The sequence below is a fragment of the Zootoca vivipara genome, chromosome 9, assembly GCF_963506605.1.
Source record: "Zootoca vivipara chromosome 9, rZooViv1.1, whole genome shotgun sequence".
Lineage (NCBI taxonomy): Eukaryota > Metazoa > Chordata > Lepidosauria > Squamata > Lacertidae > Zootoca > Zootoca vivipara.
Window position 1 is genome coordinate 40,577,616 of NC_083284.1, and position 23,462 is coordinate 40,601,077.

Consider the following 23,462-nt stretch of genomic DNA (forward strand, 5'->3'; position numbering starts at 1 on the left):
AGTCTGACCCAGAGGTGTCTTTGCCATAGGGCCTAGTGGCGCGTTGCGCCAGGGCGGCAGCCACTGGGGGGGGGCTGGCGGGGTGCAACCAGCCACTAAGCCCTATGCTGGTCCCACCGCCGCGCTGCGCCTCCTCCTTTCCCCCGCGCTGTGTGCGCGCTGGCGACGAAGCCTCTCTGGAGGCCGCGCTCTCCCCTTCCCAGCCCTGCGGCTCTCCGCGCGGCGATGGCTCAGCTGAGGTGGAGTATCGAGGCCTCCCGGCGAGGAGGATGCGGCGAGCACGGCGGGCCTGTTGCGGGACGTGGCGGCGGCGGAGGACGAGGACAGGGCCTGGTGGGAAGGCGCACCACGCTCCCCAGGAGGGTAGATGATAGATGCTTATAAAACTGCTTGGCGTGGAGAAAGCTTGAGGTAGAATGCAGTTAATAAGCTTAAATAAAAATTGTTGTCTGGTTAATCTGGCTGATGTGCCACATTAAAGATTTGCACAAGCTCTTCTCATTGTGTAAACATTCAAAGCTGCTGATCTGTTGCACAGTGAGACTTGAGGTTGAAGAACAAATTGCACTTTTTAAAATGGAGGTGACGTGGCTTAGGATGGGCAGCATGCAATGCCATTTGAAGACATGAAAAATATCCAAAACCACTACAGTATGTGAAATTATACTAACAGACTTCAAACTACATGTGAGTAAAGGAAAGACCAACTCCATAGGAATTAATGGGGCATAGTCACAACAATTAACTCTCCCTATTGATTTCAATGAGACATAAAGCATGACATTTAACTTTCTTTAGATTTGAGACAATGTAGTTATACATAGCTTTGGGTCAGGTTGCTGAGACCTGAAGAGCGAAAAGGAGAAGAAGGAACAAGACTATGAAGACCCTGATTACAGTTGCAAACACTGCTAGTCTGTTTTCTTTACCCAATTTCTTACAACTACAACATTTTTAATTTTCGCAAATGAACAGGGCTATATTTAAATAACACCTATTTGTCCTCCCTTGAAGATGGTACATAGCAAAAGTTGTTGCTCAACTGGAGACTTTGTCCAGACACAAACTCTGAACATTTAGGTTAAATATTAACAGTGTGGGACGGCAGACCTATCATTAACCAGCTAAGATACTTCAGGTTGATTCATTTATATATGATCACTGACTTGCTTTCTCTGATTTTACAGAGGGGAGGAAAGCTGCTAAGATGCTCACGCAATCCAAAATCATGAAACTACTGTTGCTGTTTCTCCTTTCTGTTGTCGTAGTTAAATCCCAGGCTCCTGTTGACTATGATGAGGAAGAGGAGGTTAGAATATAAAGGTTTTTCTTTAAAAAAAATATTTTATGTGTTCACATTTTTGGTTTAGATTTCAGAAAATAGAGGCAAAACCTAATACTTTTTTATTTGTGTTAAGGAAATAATAATTTGCAAACTAAGCATGTAGGAGAGAAGGGTTGAATTATTGAGTTATGTGTAATTAATGCTGATCCTTTTCCCTTCTTTCTTCCCTTTTCCTTTATATAGGCAACCGCAACCGCAACTCCGGTAAGACCGAGTTTTCTTCTTAATTAAAGAAAGAAAAACCACATAATGGTTACAATTATGGATTCTGTTCTAGAAACGTATTTGCTTATAATTTGCTGTCAAATAATTGTGTGTGTGGAAAAAAAATGCACTTACCTCCAATTTAGGAATTTATTTAATATTGCCATTGCAGAGACATTTATAATTCATTTCTTGAAATAAAGTTGGCAGGTGGGGTGAGGAAAGCCCGCTAGTCTTCATGGGATTATTCAGGTATATCTGTTAAATTTTTAAACATAATTTAAAATGAAACTTTTTAAAAAATAAAATAAAAAGTGTGTTGGAAACCATTTTTTAAAAAATCATTTCTAAATCTGGGAGGCCTGAGGGAGGATCAATATTAGTAAAGCACATTGACATAGACGCTGAGCACCTCTGGTGCTTACAGGAAGAAGGAAAATCCCAGCACCTAGGAAAGTAGTTAGGGCTGAGTTTCTGACTGGTTTAAAATGTATCTTCAACAAATTTGGCAGCAAAGAAAAAGTTAAAATATTTTTTGGGGAAAAATGTTTTAACTGTTTTTAATGCTTCCAGATTAATCATTAATATATATAAAAATGAATGCATGTTTACTTGATTTCATACTAGGTTCAAACTCATCATGAGCATTCTTTAATCTAGGACTAGTTCTCATGAAAGGGACGTGGGTAGCGCTGTGGGTTAAACCACTGAGCCTAGGGCTTGCCGATCAGAAGGTCGGCGGTTTGAATCCCCATGACGGGGTGATCTCCCGTTGCTCGGTCCCAGCTCCTGCTTGTCAAAGTGCAAGTAGATAAATAGGTACTGCTACAGTGGGAAGGTAAACAGTGTTTCTGTGTGCTGCTCTGGGTCGCCAGAAGTGGCTTTGTCATGCTGGCCACATGACCTGGAAGCTGTACGCCAGCTCCCTCGGCCAATAACGCAAGATGAGTGCCGCAACCCCAGAGTCGGTCACAACTGGACCTAATGGTCAGGGGTCCCTTTACCTTTAGTTCTCATGAAAATCTAATTCTCTTCATATCCTTGTGTGTTAGTTTTACAGCTGTTTTAATGTACAAAATGCTTCACACTCTATCCCTCCAGTTTTTGTTCTCCATGACTTTGTGTGATAAATCATCATTACTCACATTTTACAGATTGCTAACTGAAGCCAGTCAAAGGTTCATGATTTGTACTCAGATTTCATGGATCCAAATCCAGTGTCCCCAGAATTGGTTCTTATGTATAACTGTGTTATGAGCATATCTGCATATGCTTTTGAAAGCTTTCCTTTGAGAACTCACTGAGTACCAACTTCTATTTAAACCCCACATACATACAAAAAGGTTTGACTGTTTCCATGTAAGATTCTGAAAAGGACATGATACCATCAGGGGGAAGAAAATTTCTGTAACATGACAATTCAGTAGCACATGAACTTTGTCTATGGGAACACTGTCACCTTTTGTGAATTCAGTTAATCTTTTGAATGAAGTTCAATGGCTAATTATTTGTATTGTAATATATTATCTCATTTTATCTTAAAATTGATTTTTTTTTTGGCCTTCCATTGCTTTTGGATTTATTTTTTCTCAGGTTTTGTTCATTTCATTGGGATGTTAGATAATATCTAACACTGCTATACTTTTTAGACCTATTCCTTAAGCATCTTTATGTATTTGTAAGCACAAAACCTCATAATTGTTAGGACCAAACTGCACATTTCAATGCAGTTTTATTCAATTAAAAAATCTGCTGGGAAGGGTGCATTTGCAAGCAAAGAACAAATAGGCAGGCATTTCTGTATCTGCTGTTATTCTCCAGATCACATGCTAAGTGATTTCCCCATTCCCTAATGGGTTTCAAAAGAATGTCAATTATATTGAAGAATTTACAGTACTTGCCTCCAACCACAGATTTCTGCATACAGTTTTATTCTGAGGCCCCTTGATGACCCCTGTGCCCCCCACTCCAGTCCAAAATACTAGAACAGGCCTGGTTTGCTCTTAATATTAACCCATGGTTTATTAAACCCTTATTTAGTATTACACATAAACCCTGCCCAGTGCTTAACTGTGCTTTATTCACTGCCAACAAACCACAGTCTGAAGCCATGGTTTGTTGTTGGCTTACACGCCTTAGTTTGTTTTAACTGTGGCTTGGCATTACATGTGAACCTGCCACTTTATTTATTCCATTTCCATCCTGCCATTCCTGCCAAAGGAGCCCAGGTGGAACACGGCAAAACAGCAAAACAGTGCAGGTTAAAGTAAAATAAGTAAAATAAATGGAAATATTTTAAACCATTAAGAACATCTGAAAAAACTTTTAAAATACGCAGCCGCAGCCCTTCCCCAAACTACACAGGAGAGAGCAGCTGGAAAATGAACAAAACTTTGGAGGAATAAATACTTCGGTAGATGCACAATGTCTTCTTTTTATAATGTAAATTGTTTGCCGATTATAACAGTAACAGGATTATTTATCCTCCCACTGCTGTCGGTGAACAGGTTGACGGCGATGGAGTAGATGCACGAGGTCACAGGCCACTAAACAAAAAACGGGAGCCATATCCAACTCTCCGACCAGCTCCTCTTCCTCCCAGTAGTGGCTCTAGATATCGGGCTCGTCCAACCAAACCACCTGTCGCTGGCCAAAAAAGAGAGCAGATTGCATTCCCTGACCATGGAGGCTGCAAACATATGTCGGAAGAGCTGGTAGGATTATGTGTGTTACTAGTGTGGTGGGACAATAATTCTTAAGAGCAAGTAGTAGGTTTCATCCTGTTTGATAAGGCTACCTCTGGGAAGCACTTTGGTGGGAAAGTATATGTGATTATCAGTCTATTTCTTGTTGGTTTGCTTTGGGCTGTAATCCTGATATTTCAAAAATTGCAGACATGCACTGCTGGGGAGCTTGATTCAGAGCTACTTTGCTAGGCCTGTAGTGAAACATCTGTGTGGCCAGCAGGTATTTATGGCAGCTGCTTTTAAACAATTGCTCTTTTAATGGTTAAAAACTCATCTTGTTTGCACATCATAACCATAGCTGCCAAGTCTCCCGTTAAAAAATCTGGGATCAGCAGCGGCGCGGCACCGGAAGTCGCTTCTACGCATGTCTGGACATGCGTAGGAGAAACTTCCAGTGCCGGCGCTGCCCAATTTCCAGTGCCGAGACATGGGCAGAGCGGCACCCAAAATCGGTTCTGCGCATGTCCAGACATGCACAGAAGGAGCCTCCCTGGCAGGTAGGAAATCGGGGGATTTACGGGTTTTTTTTCTATTCGGGATAACAGCGGGAAACGGGGGTTTCCGCGAAAAACAGAAGACTTGGCAGCTATGATCATAACACAGACATTCTTTTCTTTATCTCCCCCAATTATTAGCCATCTGACAAATGTGTGGCTAGCCAATTAATTAATTTGTTTGCACCTACCTTGTATGCCCAATCCGCATATGCCTGAAATTCTGTGGTAACCTTCTTGTGATTCAATTCCATATCACTCATGGTCATGTATGAATGACCAATTATCTCTCTCTTTTTTTTAACCCATTCAGAACTCCATGCTCACCCACACCCAAGCACTATGGGATGGCACCATGAGGAAATGTATCCCACGCTGCTATGGGTCTGTGTGACTGGAACTATTAGTGCTCGTCCACTCTTCCTCTTGCCTGCCACTTTTCCCCGGGTAGACCTGCTACTTACCACTGAATCAGAGCAAACATCAATGGGCTTTTTGTGGATTGTCGTTTTTTTCCAATTCAGTGCTAAAAGCGGCTTTCCCCAGAGAAAGCAGTGAGGCAAGCAGAAAACTGCACATGGGACAACAAACTCTGGATGATCGCTAAGTCTCATCTGAATCCCTGGAATTTAAAGGGTTGAGAGGAGAGTTTATGCCTTCCACCCTGCCATGGTTCCATCAAAAATATTTACTGCACCCCTAAGTTGGTATTTGTATCACAAGAGAAGCCTTTATGGGTGCCTATGTGGGATTTCTTTCCACTACAAATAGCAGCTTCAGACTTTTGTTGGAACCAACTCCCCCTTTCTGCCCACTGTGATGCTGGTAATTATTGGTCTACTGCTGTGGCTGCTACTTGCATATATATTTTTTAAAAGCATGCACATTGAATTAAAAAAATGTACTTAATGTCATGTTAGCTCTAACCTACAGCATTCAACTGCATTGTGTTTGTGTGTGGCACACTTTTTAAAGGGAGTCTTATGCCCAACTGGATGCGAGCTGCGGACTGCGCTGCTGAAACAGGAAAGGACAGTGAAGCCAACTGTGCAGGATCTAACAGACAAAGTGCAGAAGCTAGAGCAATCCACTTCAACTATATATTCTTATACCCACCTGCTGGATGAGAGGCTAGCAAAGAAACAGAAACAAATACGAGGTAAACCCTGCTATTGTCACTTATTCCGTGCTGCAAATCAATACATGGTCAAAACTGCCTTGCTCTGGGTATCTTGAAAGGCTTCTCGAGAAAGATGAATGATAATAAAAACCACAAGAGGGCACATTCATGACCACATTCCCCGCACAAACAGGTGGTGGGACAGCAGAATGCTTTTTTATAGATATATTTTAGTTCCTACCTTTATGTATTAGTTGTATTTTTGTAATCGGGTGTCTCAAGGTGACTTACGCAACAAAAATAGAAAAAAGCAGAGACATTAAAATCAGACATAAAAATAGCATTAAATGAAAGCTTAAACACTGCTGTCTATTTTGAATAGACTTATATGGGATTGGAATGTACGAACCATGTGTGAAAATGAAACATTTAGCAGTATGGCAGTTTGATCATATCAGCCAGCCATCAATCTCTGTAATCGGGGTCATAATTCCTGACTTGCATGCTGGACCAGATAGGCAGATGGCATCTACAAATGTTTGAAGTGCTTGCCCAGGAGATGAAGCAGAAGTCAAATCTTGATCATGGCTTATAACACAATAGTATTTATTATTTCTATTGTACCCTCCATATACATGCGGCTAAGTCCTACTCAGAGTAGATCGAGTGAAATTAATGAACCTAAATTAGTCATGTCCATTAACTTCAGTGGGTCTACTCTGAGCAGGATAAGCGTTATTAACACTGGTGCTGTTTTACAAAGAATAAGAGGTCTGTTCTCTGCCTCAAGGGGCTTCCAATCTAGAGAAATTTACAAGGGATGCAGCAGAGGAATGCGAGGGCAGTGGGAGTCAGTGTCGGATTACTAGCCTATTGGGTGAAAAAAAAAGTCTGCTATGGTCTATGTACTGACACAATAAATGCTCTTTTATTCTGTTAGCAATTTTTTTTTAAAAAAAATATGTATACAGTACATGACTTTGATTTTTTCCCCCCTTCAGATAACCAGAATGTAATTTCTCAATACAACAAGGAGGTTGAGGAACACTACACTTTCATCAAAGATAACCTAGACAACAACATCCCATCTAACCTGCGACTTCTTCGTTCAGTTGTGGAGAGTTTGCAAAAGAAAATACAAGAGCTGCAAAAAACTGTCACTTCTCAGTTGCAAGAGTGCCGTGCTCCCTGTACGGTTTCATGCAATATACCTGTGGTGTCGGGCAAAGGTAATCTCTCTCTTTCCTAGCTTGTCTTGCTCCGCAGCTTGACAGGTACACAGGCAGCCTTGATGGTGCCACTGGCGCATTCACAGAGACCCTTATGCCACACTGTCATCTCCAATGAGGCATCTCGTGACCGCTAAATAATGAGCAGGGTAATCCCACCCCAACCAAAGCTGCTAAGTCCATTGTGGCTGGTGATGGCTACAGCAGCCCTGTGGCTTCATCCTAAGGTCTATGACAGTGACAGGGAATGTGTGGGCCTCCAGTTGTTGTCGGACCCTCAGTTCCCATCAACACTGGCCAGCATGGTCAGGGATGATGGAAGTTGTAGTCCAGCAATGTCTGGAGAGCTGCAGGTTCCACATTCTTGGCCTAAGGCCAACTTGCCTGCTGTTCTCCTTCCTTTCTTCCGAATTGGTTGATGGCCCTCGTGGTAATTGGTTCATTACATGCAGCTTAAGCGAATGAAAATCTCTTATTGCCTCATTCTACTGAGGGAACCTTGTATTTTAACAAAATGGGTGGAGGAAAGACTTTTCACATCAGTAGGATTCCCAAAAATATTGGGTGTGGACCCTAAACACAAAGACCCTATGAATACCACGTGTTTGAGGGATGTGAGTGGGACAGTACAGGTACAGTATTTTTGTAGCTTGCTCAGCAAGATATATCATGGCTTTCTGATTGCAGAGTGTGAAGACATAATTCGGAAAGGAGGTGAAACATCTGAGATGTATCTCGTCCAACCGGATCCTTTTTTCAAACCATACAGAGTTTATTGTGACATGAAAACAGACAATGGAGGTGAGTTGGGCCAGTGCCCCACAGGAGCTCATTGCTGATTTCCAGGACCCCTTGCCCCTCCCCATCTGTGCCGTTACTGCTGCTTCCAGGATGCCAACAGAGATAAGAGCAAGGTGAAGGAACTGTAGCCTCCACTTGCCTTCCAGGCAGTGGTGTGGATTGGTCCCAGAGGGAGAGAGCAAGTCCAAGTGACACTGGCAAGGAGAGAGGGGAGGCTATTCAGGGAGAAGACCCACTGAAGCTGCCCGTTTGAAGCTGCTACTATGTTGAGTAAAGAGAACCAAAAGAGTGGCAAAGAAATTTGCACCAACTGTATTACATCTGCAGCTTTTGCGTAAACAAGAAAAAAATTACAGCCTGTCAACTTAACTTTGAAATTAAGTATTTGGTAGTCAAGCATGATGCACATTCTCTCAGTCTACGGCCGGATTTCAATTCTGAGAAGATTCCCCACCCCACCCCCTGTAGGCTATGTGTTATGGATACTGTCACATCAAAGTTTAGCACTTTGAAATCTCAGGTGCCACCCTTGATGTGATCATATATTTTTAGAGCATAGTTGTATATTTTGTTATTAAATACCCTGCCCATCTTGAGTTGGCATCTGCCCCCATGAGAAATCATTTGCTAAGATCTCATTATTTCCAGCAGGTATTGTTCTGTTACACAAGCAATTATCCACTGACAAGTTCTGCTATTGAAATGATATGAGAATGTCCAAATAGACTGTGCATGTCCTTTAGATAGAGGTGCGGCTATTTATTTTACTGAAGTCTTCTATATACCAGTACATTCAGACACACTGAGACACAAATTACTGAGGCCATATTGATACACTAAAAATGACCTGTGCCAGCATATTTCTTCTTCTTCTTTCCGTTGTTTTGGTTAATGACTGGTGATTTTTTGCATCCTTTTACCTTTTTCAGGTTGGCTGCTTATTCAAAACCGCCAAGATGGCAGTGTTAACTTTGGAAGAGCATGGGATTCCTATAAAAAAGGGTTTGGAAATATTGCATCCAGTGGTGGAAAGAACTATTGTGACACCCCTGGTAAGAATCTTGACTCTGAGCAGCTTCTTATTATCAGCTGCTTTGGCTGGTGAAGAATGTGAGAGGACATACTGCAACTTGGGAGTTGCATCACTTCTTAGCGATAGAGCATCTGGAAGGTTTCAAATTCATTCTCCAGCTTCTCTGGGTAAGGTTGGGGGAGTCCCCTGCTGAAAACTCTGGACAGATGCTGCCAGTCAGTGTAGACAGCACTGAGCAAAGTGGGTCAATAGTCCCACTTGGTATACAGTAATGCATCTTCCGATGTCCTTGCAGCTAAATGGATCAAGTGGCTGTGTTAATGAATGCCTTCATCATTATGACATTTCTCAAAGTTCAGGACCAGTGGTCAGGGATGATGGGAGTTGTAGTCCAGTAACAACTGGAGACCCAGGTTTGATAAACACTGCCGCCTTAATGCCTTGATGCTTACCACTTTTGACTGCCTTTGCTTCCTTTTTGTATCGATGCATAAAGTTTGTTCAGCAAAGCAGTGTCAAGCAGTGTTTTCTGTAGCTGTCTTAACAGTCTCCGAACTTTCCTCTTACATAAATCAATAAAAGACTGTTGGTTGCACTGGGGTGTTTAGAAGAGCAGGGATAAGCAAGATTTCTCTGTTTCTGTTGTTGTTTTTTAAAAAAATAACATATGGTTTTAACTCATTGCCCAGCTAAGTGTTCTCATAATTCTTGGAACTGCCTTGTTTGGTTCAGGTTTTACAGATTTAGGACAAAGAATAGATTCCTTAAAACCCCTTCTGAAGATAGCGTTAGCCAATGTGTTTTCCATATACCACAGGTGAATATTGGCTCGGAAATGACAAAATCAGCCAGCTTACCAAAATGGGACCCACTGAGCTTTTAATCGAACTGGAAGACTGGAATGGCGATAAGGTTAAAGCACAATATGGAGGATTCAGCATTCAGGGGGAAGCAAACAAGTATCAGCTCTCAGTTAGTAACTACAGGGGCACAGCTGGAAATGCCTTGTTAGAAGGAGCGTCGCAGCTGTACGGCGAAAACCGAACAATGACAATCCACAATAGCATGTTCTTCAGCACTTTCGACAGAGACAATGATGGCTGGTATGTGTATGCATTTGCACTTGGTTTGCTCCTGTACTCTGGCACACACATTTGGGACACATTTGGGTATGACTAGAGATGAATTGCTTCCTTTGCAACTCTTAAGGTTGCACGACTGCAACCTGTTAGGCTGGCATAGTTTATTACCATTGCAATAAATGAACACCAATGGTTGATGGGCACACAGATACATCTGTCAGGCTTGGGGGGGCATGTTTCTAATTCAGGGGGAGCTACTTTTGATTAGACAGGTATAGGATCATGCTGTCAGGCTGGAACAGATTATAAAAAGTATCCTAGAGTTAAGAGTTATAAGCTAATAATTTATATAATTCATCATTCGGAGAACCATAGGATGATCTCCTGGTTGATTAATAGAGATTACTTTGTCCAAGGGAGATACAGCTATTACTGTACTGGGTGCACAATTACATTTATTATGGTTGTAATTTTCATTACAATTATTATTAATTTAAATGTATTACCGGTACTCACCCTTCACCAGGGCACTTTAAAATTCAGAATTGAAAACAATTAATAACATAAATTGATATATGTTGGATTTGCAGATTATGCATTTACTTTTTTATTGGTGCATGTAAAATATACCTTTTTGTATATTTCACCCCGCAGGCCAAATCCAGACCCAAAGAAACAGTGTTCCAAAGAAGACGGTGGTGGCTGGTGGTACAATCGCTGCCATTCCGCCAATCCAAATGGCAGATACTACTGGGGTGGGCATTATACCTCAGAAATGGCAAAACACGGAACAGATGATGGCATGGTATGGATGAATTGGAAAGGGTCCTGGCATTCACTGAAGAAAGCCAGCATGAAGATTAGACCAGTCATCCAACAATAGCGCTCATTATTTAAATAAACAGTGGCAATTTTTTGTGTGCTCATATCTGTTTCATGATATATTTGAGCCTAACTTTGCATTAAAACATGAATCGGCAAACACACACACTCTCCCATGTTTATGTTGGTTAAATGCACTGTGAGTAAAAGCAGAAGTGTTATACAGGCAATTCGCATTTTACACTTACTTTACTTATGCGATCACAGCTTTGTGCAGGTGGGGGTGGGAGGGAAATAAATAAAGGGAGAGGGGCAGAAAACCCACTCTCCATTTATTTCCCTCCCCCTGAGGGTGAGCAAGGTGCCAAGCTTTGGGAATGTGCAGGGGAGCTCTGGGACACTGCCAGAACCTTTGGCCAAGCTTCCCAAAGCCAAGTAAGAAGACTTCTACCTTGCGGGGGTGGTAGTTCCCAGGGTTCCTGGCTTGGATTAACCTCATTGAAATAGTTTGCAAACATCATATGATACCTTTGAGACAGATAGGCAATACAAAAACCTTTTTGAATACCTCATACTTCCTCTATAGTATTAACATTTTCTGCTCCGCTAACTTTATTTCTTTATTACAGGATTTCTTACACACACCCTTCGCCTTAAGGTCCATGGGCAAGTTACAATACCGTCACACGGTTTAAAATCAGATAAAAGAATTTACATGAAAATCTAATACAATTTAAAGTATTATACAACTTAAATCACCCCTCACAGCTGTCAAAGGGCAGGGTAATGAACTGCGACAAAAGCTGTACCATCAAGAAGCTAGATGCATCTTTGTGTGGAGGGAATTCCACAACTTGCCCATTCAAAAGTAGATTCAAAGTGAGGAAATGAGTTATTGCCTCAAATTCTGTGGGGGGAAACTTCACAACGTAAGAGGTCCTGCTGGATTTGTTCAATTGTCCATCAAGTCCAGCATTCTTTTCCCAGAAGTGGCCAGCCAGAGGCTTCTGGGAAGCAATTGAGCAATTGAGCTGCTGTGTTAATTAAATAAATGGGTGCTTAACTCACCTTGATGCTTCTTCAGCTGGGTTTCCCTGCTTGCAGATATCTGATAAGCATCTGATGGCCACTGTGAGAACAGGATACTGGGCTAGATGGGCCACTGGCCTCATCCAGCAGAGATTCTATTATGTTTCTGTGTTTGGCTACAGAAGTATACTGCCTCCGAACATGCGTATGTAAACTGCCCTGTGGTCGCTTGATGAAGGGCAGTATATAAATTTTTTAAAGGATAGTAATAAAAATAATTCCAATAAGTGATTTTTCTATAATTTTATTCTTTTGTCTTCAAGCTACTTTTTACCCAACTTCTTTTAATCACCTGAGACCAGAACTACTTTTGCACAATTTGCACTAAAAATGTCTAATGCACATCAGGACATTTTAAATGTGACCTCGTTGAAGTGTATTGTCACCAAACAGTTAACATTTGTCCGGTTATACATTTCCCTGCAGAAGCCTGCCTTTCCTGACAAAACAGGGCTGTGGCTATAATTATGCAATGCAGCTAACATGAAACAATTGATACTGGGATATCAATGCTTTCTCTGGTTGACTACAAAACAAGAGTCCTTTTAGTTCACAGCCCCCTGTTCAGTAAAGTATTATTGTTATTGTTATTGTTATGTCCTTGCCCTCTAGCTATGTGGTGCCTTCCAAATAGCCAATAGTCAGGGATGTTGGGAATTTTAGTCAAACAACATGTGAAGGGTGCCACATTAGCTACCCCAGGCTAAGAACTTGCAGACGTGTTTATCCTTGCCACCGGTAGTTGTATTAAGAGAGAGGTCACCAGCTTTTTTGGTCCAGCGGCACATTTTGAATATTGAGCAAGTGCTATGGATGTCAATCACAAAATAACTGCCATGGGGTGTGGTATAACACAAAATGGCTGCCATGGAAGGGGCATGGCAGAATTCAAAATGGCTGCCACAGGAAGATGGCATAACACAAAATTACAGAGAGTCGTCATTGCTGTTCCCACCACGCCACCCCAGAAATCTCATGCTTATCCTGAGAAGTCAGCCACATTCTCCTGATGCCGACTATGGAGATCACACAATATTGATTACACATCCATATAAACCCAGATGCTGTTGCCATATAACAACAACAAGGATCATTCCCAGTACCAGAAAAAAATTGTGAGGTGACCACGCCACACTTCCTCGCTTACACACACAGTACGCACAAGCACTCGCCACACACAGACCAGTCACCCACTTCACATAAGCATCTTTCCTCGCTCTCTCTGCTCAAGTGCACCTCTCTCACAGAGATCATACGTACGCAGAGACCTCCCCATTCTCTCTCTCACACGCTGCATTATGCATATTTCTCCTCACATGTTAACGTTCTAAATACGGAGAGTTTCTGATGTCGGGGAGTATTGAGCTGTTTGATTCTCCCACCTTCATTTTTAACTGATAAGAGATCCTGGTGAAGCCTTTTCTATTTAAAAGTATTGGTGGATCAACACAGATGCTCCTATAATTGGCTAGCAAGCATGGGATATCACTAATAGGAGCCTTTTTACTAATGCTATTTGCAGCGCATTGGGTGAATTTTTCAGGCCTATTGCCGGGGAGGGGAGGGTTATATATCCCCACATGCTGCAGTCCCAATAAAAACCAGGGGCCTCTATGGCTGGTGGTAAATAATAAAAACCAGACATGGCTGGTGACTGGGCAATTAAAGTAACATCTAGTTTGACCCTTAAAAGACTTCTCTTCCAACATTTGGAGACCAGGGATCAACCCCATTTGTTCTACAGCTGCTTTTAATTCTGTTTTGATCGCCTTAGCCTTGTTTTCACTGAACTAATTTATATAGTCCAAAACAAATCCACCTTTGAAAGTTATTCTGCTATTAGTAAATTAACTGACTAGGCAATGCATGGCAAACGGGTTTGTAAACCCCCATCTATTGTTGTTTCAGGCCTGATTACTGCATGGAGAGTGGGGTGGGGGGCAATATTTATGAAGATGGCTAACCCTCCCCTCCTCGGCTGTGATCTCCATTAAGACCACCACCTCTCCAGCAACTAAGCTTGAAAAAAGCTGTGTGGGAAAGGGGGAAATTACAGATATGCCTGTGCACACACTGGCTTTGTTGATTGTTGTATTGATGAAGACACTTTGCTGCTTGAGGTAAAGTACAAGATGGTGCCCCTGCATCCCATTCCATTTCCAAAAGCCAACCAGACTGGCATCCTTCAACACTGATGATGGGACAGCATCTTCAACAACACCTGAGGGAAGCAGGCTAGCTTAGTGGGTGCAGGGCGCACTCATGAGCATCTGCTGTGCTGACTGAGACTGCTGCCTCAGTCTCTAGAATAGTAGGGTCAGCCCTGATATGTGTGCCTACTTTGTCCTTGCTTGCTTTGACCATGCCCACTTTTATTTTGGACCCACCCACCACTGGCATGCGAGGACCTTGGAAAGTTGGCAATGAGGGAATGAAATACTCAGGCTGAAAAAAAGGTTCTCCATTTCTGACTTAAATACTGTAGAGAATCTTTCTTTGCTCAGCCAGCGCTGACTCTGAATTTGATCTCAGTGTGTAATGTGCATTGTTTAATACTACGTTCGTTATAGAACTTTAAAGATACAAATGGTTTAACTGGGGGAGACATCCCCAACATACATTTTATAATATTTGTGCTGTTGTTTGTAAATAACTTAATCACACCAGAAATGTATTTTTGAGTGAACCCATTTATTTTATAGGCAGTTGCATTCAGTTGTTTTGGATAATAAAAAAAACACACACACACACAATAAGACATACACTACATAATAATGAGGTATATATAATTTTGGAAGTTCTTGTTGTTGCTGCTTTGATATCTAGAGTGTTTCTATAGGCCGAATTTTCAATCTAACAACTTTGAGAGAGTAATCAGAGGGCTTGAAAGGTACCCAGACCACCCCATTTTCAATCTCATAGGGAGCATTGTTCCTTGGGTCATACTGACCTCCTGGGTAGTAAATCCCATTGACATTAGCAGCTTGGCAATTATTGTACCACCAGCCACCTCCATATATCTCAGCACAGTTCTCCTCCCATTGGTCATTGTCTCTATCAAAAGTACTAAATTTCATGTTATTGTGAGTGGTGTATTCAACCCCATCTTCCTCTGAGCCCCTGATAAGAGCATCGCCTGCTGTCCCCTCATAATCAGAGACACTGAGCCTATAGCCTTCTTCTTCAGAGCTTATGTGTATGTTATATTCTGCATAACCTTTATTGCCCTCCCAGTCCTCTACTTCGACTCGAAGGACAGTGTCCCTCTGGGTCAGGAGATGGAGATTTTCATTGCCCAACCAGAACTCTCCTTTCCCATCCACGCTGCCAAAACCATTCTTGTAGTCTTCCCAGGTCCGGTTAAAATTCAGCGCCCCATCCAATCTCTGTTGGATCAGAAGCCATCCTCCCAAAGTGGTCTCTTGGTCGCAATAAACTGAAAAAACCTTAGTGGTTCCTGCTGGCTTGATTCTGAAAATGCCACTTTGGGCACCAGAAGTGTGTTTCTGGTGGATATCCTCACAGTCTAAAAAAACAAAGTTGATCTGGTTGACAGAAGTTTTCGGTTAAGCTTTATTACAAGGTCACAGGAATCCAAACAGTAATCATGCTCAAGTCAACTGGCTATACTTAATTTGGGGCTGCAGTGGAACGAATCCTTGTACTCTCCCCCCCCACCCCAAACTGATTGCTTGCATGCACATTTTCATTACCCATGACGTTAGGTACACAACTGCCTTGTTATCCAATTACTCATGGCGAGAAACCATGTCCCCCAGCTTTCCAAAATGGCAACCAACAGACACATTGCTCTTACTATTTAAACAATAGCATGGATTGCACTCGTGGTTTAACCTGTGTGTCAGTTTGGTTGCACACTTCACTGCTGCTCCCTCAATAATTATTTTCCATGCAGTGGGTGGGTACCTGTCCCGGTGTAGCTTTCTCCCTGCTTCACTCCTCCTTCACTCAAGCTGCGTGCATGAAAATCAGGTCTGTCTTCTCCACTCTCGTCATGTTGAAGCTCAACTGGTGGGATTTTTATTGACTTGGTTTCAAAAGTGGAGCCCCCTTTGTTGAAGCCACTAGAACTGCTGCTGCTGCTGCTGCTCCTGCTGCTGCTGGACACAACCGTCTTGGAATGGGATGTGCTGCCACTTGTATGAGAATGGAATTCGGGGGAGGGCTGGTCAAAGATGGAGAAGTCGTCGGTTTCTCCCTCCCCAAGGTCAGAGAAAACGTCGGGTCCTTCAAAGGTCGGTGTGCGGCTGCCAGTCCCTGTGCTATGGATTCTGCCACCAGAACCTGAGGTGAAAAACTCCTTTGCATTCAGAGGCAGGGTAGAAAAGTCAGAGGAGCCACTTCCACCACTGCCAATGGTCACTCTCGTGTGGGTGGTGCCGCTTGCTTCTCTGGTTAAATCTTTAGAATGGAAACAGTCCAAACCATCAGATGTTTTATACTCTTCAACAACCTCTTCTCTAGGACCTTCAGGACCTCTGATCACTTTTCTAGTGATGGTTTTGATGCATGTACGGGAGAGACGAGAATCAGAAGGACCGACTATTTTCAAACTACTAGAGGTATCGCCTCTGCCAGAGGTATCCCCTCCAGGAGTGACTACCTTGCTAGTGTGCGGTTGTCCAGCAGCCTCTGAATCTTCCAATACGACTTCGACCAGCTTGATACGATTAATGATGCCTGCTTCTTGTTCCGACAGAGGAGCAGTTTTAAAATGGCTAGGGACAGTGGAATCCTTCAGGGGTCTCATTTTCAGTACCCTCAAGGGAGCAGCTTGATATGCCGGCTGCAAGTTGGTGGAGCTGGCCTGCAAAAGCAGCTTCTGTATCTTGTCATAGCTATCGGTGTCCACATTGTAGTTGACAGCTCGAGAGCAGGACCCTTTGCAGGAACGTACCTTAATATCAATGTCCACCTAGGCAGAGATGGAGAGGTGAAAATACAGACAGGGGAGAAGAAGAGAAGTGTGTCAGTCTGGCAAGTGTTTATTATGGTCAACCAACCTATAAGACAAAATGCAATGTAGAAAATACAAAACCCACAACCTCAGTATAAATGTCCATGCTTTGATTCCTAAGTCTACCGAAGCTGTTGTGTCCTTAAGCATTTATTGTGCTATTTTGTTTGCAAAGGAGGAAGGCCCCTGGGCTGTTGCTGATGGCAGTTTCATCACTGCTTGAAGTGACCCCCAAAAGGTTTTGTTGTAAAATAAAGAAGACAAACCCGCATCTATAGCACTAAGGCATTGCTCAACAGAAAATAGTTAGAATTCGTCCAATTCCACCAGAAGTTGAGAAGAATGTCTCTTGTACTTTCACAGAAGATGGATGCCCTTGAGAAAGGGCGAATGGATGGAATTCAGCCCAGCACAAGAATTTTTTTTTAAATAAAAAAAATGGTTTCAGCCTACCTCTAAACGCTTCATCTCTACAACTTGGTTCCGGATGGTGTTCTGCAGCACTTTAATCCGGCTAACTTGGTCAGCGACTCTCTGTTTCAGCGTCACAAGTCTCCTTCTCAGATCGTCAGATATTTGGCCATAGTTATCATCAATCTCTGAAGCAAGAGAAGCCGCAATAGCTTAGTCTTTTCCCCACAATAGCTATTTCAAGGTACAAATTGAATTACAATGATAATAACAATTCATTATACTGTATAAGGACACTTGGTAGGAGGAAATTAGCAAATGGCTCCTTTAGGGGCCAACCCTTAATGACCCTTGATGATATTGTCTTTTTCTCCAGATCGGGACAGCAGTATCTGAGAGGAAGGGTTTACTTTCTCTCCCTCTGCTTTCCCATTGAAAAACATACCTGAAGACACACCCATCCCAGTCATCATCCCATCATAGATCAAGGTGCTCTCTGGGTGCCATTTGAAAATAAAAGCACTTGGGTATTGTCAACTTTCTTGCTAGGCTCAAGAACGCATGCATCCATGTATGCCTGAATTATGGATCCCTATTACTTAATCTTCCAACCTTCAGTTCTGCGCTGGAACCCACAAAATTCACCTGTTAGGGAGAGGTGCTGAAAAACCTCACTGCATAAGCTGGCACTCTCTTTTGTAGCCATTTGAATCCTAGCTTTCTTATTTTCCCCTTTCTCTGTATTCCATTCATGTTAGATCTTACTTTGTTAAAGAAATGTTGGAAGAAAGTAATGATGAGCCATGAATTCCGCTCCTATCTAGGCCATAAATATTCAGGAAGAATATTGGGGGCCCAACTTACTGGGAGGGCACATCCTTTACATGCAAAAGGCCCCAGTTCAACCTGCAACATCTCTAGTTAAGTTCAGCTTCAACAACACTGAACTAGGACCAATGGTCTGTCTAGGAATGAAGCATTTTTATGTTGTCGCTCCACTGTAAATACTAAGACAATAAGTGAATATTCATCCTTGAAGAATGAAGCTTTCACTGTTGAAACAGGGGCTCTGATCTGGGGCAGGATAAATCCTCAGAATTATTTTAGAACATTATTTGAAAGTATATCACATGGTCTGCTTTTGGAAGGGAGATCTGGAGCAAGTCCACATTTGCCATAATGTTTCAACTTGGAGGACTGGCCTTGTGGTCCTTGACACCAAAACAGATAGCCATGCCTGGTTTAAAGCAAAGTAATTAATGAAGATGATGTGAGAATTGTAAATTGGGAGGCTGCTGATTAGGCTTTGGCTAAGGGTGCTTCTCTCCCAACTGTCTCAGACAGTTGTTAAAGGCCTGCTGTAACTAATGTCACACTGGATATGGAGGTTGACACTGTGTTCAAGAATCCTATGCGTTCAGCCTTTCTGATGATACAGACCCACTAGCCACATGCACCTAGAAGTGGGTACCCTTCTACAGAGCTTTGGCTCTGAGTGCAGGGGCCCAGGCGTGCAGCCAGCAGGTGTGATCCTGCTCCCCTCTTTGTGTGATTATGCATGGAAGTACCTTGTGAAAGGAGATTATTTTGACAGTGAAATCATACAAAGCAAGTATGTTGTGAAAGTTTTCGTTGCTCTTGATGCGTCTTACTTGTGTGTGATTATAACACCTACAATTCTATACGAGATCTCAAGGTAGCTGTCTTATTACAAAAGAATTTCAGAAACAGACTGGAAAGAGAAGTTGCTGAATTGCAACTTATTTCCAAACTTAAAACCATGGAGAGACCTGGTCTGAATAGAGACATTGGATTCTTATCTCATTATACACGATAAAGCTATTTTTAGCCATTTCACCCCTTGCTTTTTCCTGTAAGACCAACTGCAGTCGTTAACAGTCGTCAACAGGTTTACCACACCTATCAGCCAATCACCAATTCCCACCACCCTTCTGAGTAATACTCCTCCCCACCCTCTCACTATATATATAAAAGGGTCTAGTGACTTCTGTTTCGGTGTATCTGAAGAAGTGTGCATGCACACAAAAGCTCATACCAATGACAAACTTAGTTGGTCTCTAAGGTGCTACTGGAAGGAATCTTTTTATTTTGTTTTGACCTACAATTCTATTCTGTCATGTATGAGCTAGTTGAGATTCCTGCACTGCAGGCGGCTGGAGTAAATGACCCTTAATGTCCCTTCCAACTCTGCAGTTCTATGATTCTGTGACTGTTACTTGAGTCCACTTGGTCTTATATAATAAGGATGCAGCAAGCAATTGTTTGTATTTAGCAATTGTTAGAGAAGTCAGATGACAACACACTCGTGTGGATGATACTCACGTTGCTCACTGGCCAAATTTCTATCCAGATAGCTAGTGATTTCCTGTTTAATAATGTTTGATGTCTTGTAGCTGTTTTGATTATCTGCAAGCAGTTTCTTAATTTTGTTTATCCTGTCAGCAAAATCCTGGTCTGTTTCATCTATCAGTCCCTGCATTCGGCATCCTGAAGGACATTTAGTGCCCTGAAATGAGGAAATAGCAAATAAAATAAAATTACAGATGAAACATCTGCCATGTCACTTATTTGGTCCTCAAGGTTCATTATTTTATTATTACTGGTAACAGAAGTTTAATTATAATCACGTGTAATTTAATTATCACATGAGATTTAATTTTAATCACATGCCCAGTTTCAACCGTGTTTGATTGTCATGCCACATTGTTTATGCAGGAATGCTACTTGGAGAAGCTGGTTTAATTTGACTTCCTAGCAATAATAACATTGTTCTGTATTTATAGCAACTTTGTCTTTTGTGAATATATTTTTAGGAAACCCAGTGCTGTGTATTTTTTCTAAGATATGTGTGCCCAAAATCTAGCACACAGGGTGCTCAGCAGCTAGATTCTGTACATATTTCCTCATGCTGTGATGTCTGACTGAATTCAGTGGGTTATATGTGTAGTCTGAATTGACTTTATTCATAATCAATGAAAGCTTTCTAATTACTAAACAATTCCTAGTTTTTCATCCTTGATTTTCAGTTAGACTAGAAATTTGAAGAAACCCTTTCTAGCAATTTCTGAATTACAGGTATGTTGTGGTATTATTGTATATCTATGTCATTGGGGTCTATTGTGCCATAACCATGATTTTGTTTGGAGACCGTGGTGTATAGCAAAAAGTGTGATGAATGTGCTTCAGGCTTGTTCGCTCTCTGTTGGCTTACCCATTCGTCATCAGAGCATATTGGCCAATTCTTTTCAGATTTGCAGTCAGACTGGGCTTTATGCTCCACTATTCTTGGGCCACGGACACCTCCTCCGAGCTCTGCAAAGGAGGCTTCACCTTCTGCTGCCTGTCATAGACGGAGGGGAAAAACATCAAAACAATATTATAACTCATTTAATCTAATTTATTGTTACATTTATCTTTCTCTTTGCTTCCCAAAGTGGCATACATGGTTCTCACCCTCTCCATATTATCATCACAACAACCCTGAGATAGGTTAGGCTGAGAATTGGCGACTGGCCCAAGGTCACCCTTCATGGCTGAATGGGAATTTGAACCCTGGCCTCCCAGGTCCTAGTCTGACATTCTAACCACTACACCACACTCTCTCTTTAATAATAATTCACTGAGTTACCAAAACAACCCAAAATATACCCAGGTGCCCCTACTAATGAAGTCTAGTAATTAGAAACTCTTGCTGTTGTTTCACTAGCATTACAGCTAGCAGTGTTTCAGCATTTCATGAAATTTGTAACTGTATAAAGCAGAAATCATTCCGGCAATCAATACTGCTGAGTTGCTGTTTTTAAGATTAAGTCTACAATTAAGTCACAATAAAACTGAATGAATCACATCAGGGCATGGCAACTCTCAAAACTGAAGCAAAATGCTTGAAGCAAAGATTCTAGTGATGTATGAACCTAACCAAACCAAAAGTTTCCTAAGGAACAGATTCAGATAAGCTTCTCTCTAGCTTCTAAGCTAAGAAACCAAGTCAATGGAACACCCATATACTGTATAGCCCAGGCATCCCCAAACTGCGGCCCTCCAGATGTTTTGGCCTACAACTCCCATGATCCCTAGCTAACAGGACCAGTGGCCGGGGAAGATGGGAATTATAGTCCAAAACATCTGGAGGGCCGAAGTTTGGGGATGCCTGGTATAGCCTATTAAATTATGATTGATCCAATCCATTTGCTATTTCAGCCAGCTGTATTGATGAAAGAGGCAATCCTACACATACAAAACTTTGTGTCAAAACATACTGATTTTAACTGAGGAGGATTGCAGCCTACATGATATACGTCAATTGTAACAGCAGTAACTTACTAATATTTGCTTGGTGATTTACTTGGCTTATTACTTTCCAGTTGCTTGGTACTTGACAGCATATCAATTGCATGAAGTTGTCCTTTGCACCAGAAACACACTTCCAGCAAATTCACTCATGACTCACAGCAGTTTTGCTTGCATTATATTCTACCTATATAGTAACATTTACTTTTAAAGGCAGAGCTTGAAAATAAACCACATGGTTTCTCTGCTGTAATGCTAGTGAAACAACAGCAAGAGTTTCTAATTACTAGACTTCATTAGCTTGGCATCCTGTTTTGTTTACATTACCCTTCGGCACACAGAGAGAGGCAAAGAGAACAAGCATTTTAAGCAAGTCATCCCAGGGATATGGGGCTAAGCCACACAGTCAGAATTCATACAATGCAAGCAATGCAAACTATAGGATCCGATTTGGCTCAATAATACAATTAGCAAATCACTCCTCCACAATATGAAGGTAATGCATTTATCCTTGCTTTGGGGAGTTATCACATCGTAATTTAATTAATTTTGGGGTCTTTTTTGTAATATAACCAAGAGCTCAATTAAGTTTTTTGGTGTATACAATTACAACTTTCATGGACTAGATTTCATATGAAGAATTCAAAGATAATGCATATCAGAAAGTCTCCTATTATGAACACATGCCTATAAAGCACTCATTTGCCCCAGTCCAGCAAGGAAGATACATGCACAGAGATAGGCTAACACACACAGATGACAATGCAGAGAGATAGCTGGATGTGCATCCACATCAAAACCCTCATCAGGGTCCCACTGAGATGCAATCTCTGGAGCTGGTTGAGAAAGCATATTCCCTTATCTGGGGCCACTTATTATATGCAACCAGTTATGCATAACTTTTCTTGTACATATACATATAGAAACAAGTACAGGTTGTATAGATAGAGATGCAGCCAGATGCCCCAAGAATCACCCCTCCCAAATTCAAGCATTTGAAAGGAGATACCCCCAGATTTCACTTCCATTTGGTCTGGTAGTAAGAGGTTTATTTGGGCTGAAATATATTACTTTCTAAGCAAGCAAGTGACCAGTAGAACAAAAAGCAACATAGCTGGTAAGCTAACAGGAGAATCAGATAAAATGAACTCATACCCAAGTGATGCTGAAGCACAGCAGGGCACAGAAGACTCTCAACTGCAACATCTTCAGAAAGCTGTGGATGTGACAGGAAGGGATGTGTCCCACTTAGGCATTTTTGGTTGAATTTAAACCTTGAATTTAAACTATCCATCTCCCCCCCACAATTAATGATTAGTTTCCCTTTTGTTTGCAGAGCCACAGTGCAACATCTGAGTTTGCTGACCCAGGGGTCTGTTGCACAAACTCCTTGGTTTGTTTGCTAGAATTCCGTTTGCACAATTCCAGCAAACACGGAAGGCAGACGTGGGTGGATAATCCAACCCTATTCCAGGAAAGGAGGACCTAAAGTTTGAAATGAATCATTGATAGATAGAACACATAGGGGAGAACACAGCACTGACAAATGTCAACGATCTAGAGCTGGCATTTCTAACATTGATGGAGTGTCACTTCTTAGTACATTACAGGAAACACATGGTTACAATGGCCATTTTGTGCTGTACTCTAATTGTTGGGATCCAGAAGAAAGAGCCAGCAATGGGGTAAACGCCCCATTTCCAACACTAGGAATGAAGACATGGATGGATTTAAATAAAGGGCTGCAACTTCCTTTAAACAACTGGCTCCTCCAGATTACCTGTTCATTGAGCATT

The 23,462-nt window shown here is 42.0% G+C and overlaps 2 protein-coding genes across 2 annotated transcripts; one reads left to right on the forward strand and one right to left on the reverse strand.

The window, feature by feature from the left end:
- The first annotated feature begins 1,157 nt into the window (after positions 1-1,157).
- Positions 1,158-11,041, forward strand: FGB (fibrinogen beta chain). Its single transcript, XM_035112358.2, has 9 exons — positions 1,158-1,309; positions 1,529-1,549; positions 4,057-4,263; positions 5,766-5,949; positions 6,912-7,139; positions 7,827-7,940; positions 8,870-8,992; positions 9,791-10,076; positions 10,710-11,041. Exons 1-9 carry the CDS (start codon positions 1,208-1,210, stop codon positions 10,936-10,938), a joined length of 1,494 nt encoding a protein of 497 aa, XP_034968249.1. The 5' UTR covers positions 1,158-1,207; the 3' UTR covers positions 10,939-11,041.
- Positions 11,042-14,638: 3,597 nt separating this feature from the next.
- FGA (fibrinogen alpha chain) lies at positions 14,639-22,953 on the reverse strand. Its single transcript, XM_035112357.2, has 6 exons — positions 22,822-22,953; positions 20,588-20,716; positions 19,699-19,882; positions 17,398-17,543; positions 15,894-16,902; positions 14,639-15,492 (listed from the first exon to the last, which is right to left on the reverse strand). The coding sequence occupies exons 1-6, from the start codon at positions 22,870-22,872 to the stop codon at positions 14,789-14,791; spliced, it is 2,223 nt and encodes a 740-aa protein (XP_034968248.1). The 5' UTR covers positions 22,873-22,953; the 3' UTR covers positions 14,639-14,788.
- Between the last annotated feature and the right edge of the window lie 509 nt (positions 22,954-23,462).

What these genes read in the sequence shown, in the direction of transcription:
- FGB (XM_035112358.2), top strand. Translation starts at nt 1,208, where the DNA reads ATGCTCACGCAATCCAAAATCATGAAACTACTGTTGCTGTTTCTCCTT. An exon ending in AACATATGTCGGAAGAGCTG is followed by an intron (nt 4,264 to 5,765) that starts GTAGGATTATGT and finishes CACTTTTTAAAG; the next exon opens with GGAGTCTTATGCCCAACTGG. An exon ending in ACCTGTGGTGTCGGGCAAAG is followed by an intron (nt 7,140 to 7,826) that starts GTAATCTCTCTC and finishes TTCTGATTGCAG; the next exon opens with AGTGTGAAGACATAATTCGG.
- FGA (XM_035112357.2), bottom strand. Translation starts at nt 22,872, where the DNA reads ATGTTGCAGTTGAGAGTCTTCTGTGCCCTGCTGTGCTTCAGCATCACT. An exon ending in TAGAGATGAAGCGTTTAGAG is followed by an intron (nt 16,903 to 17,397) that starts GTAGGCTGAAAC and finishes ATCTCTGCCTAG; the next exon opens with GTGGACATTGATATTAAGGT. An exon ending in AGAAAGCTACACCGGGACAG is followed by an intron (nt 15,493 to 15,893) that starts GTACCCACCCAC and finishes TTGTTTTTTTAG; the next exon opens with ACTGTGAGGATATCCACCAG.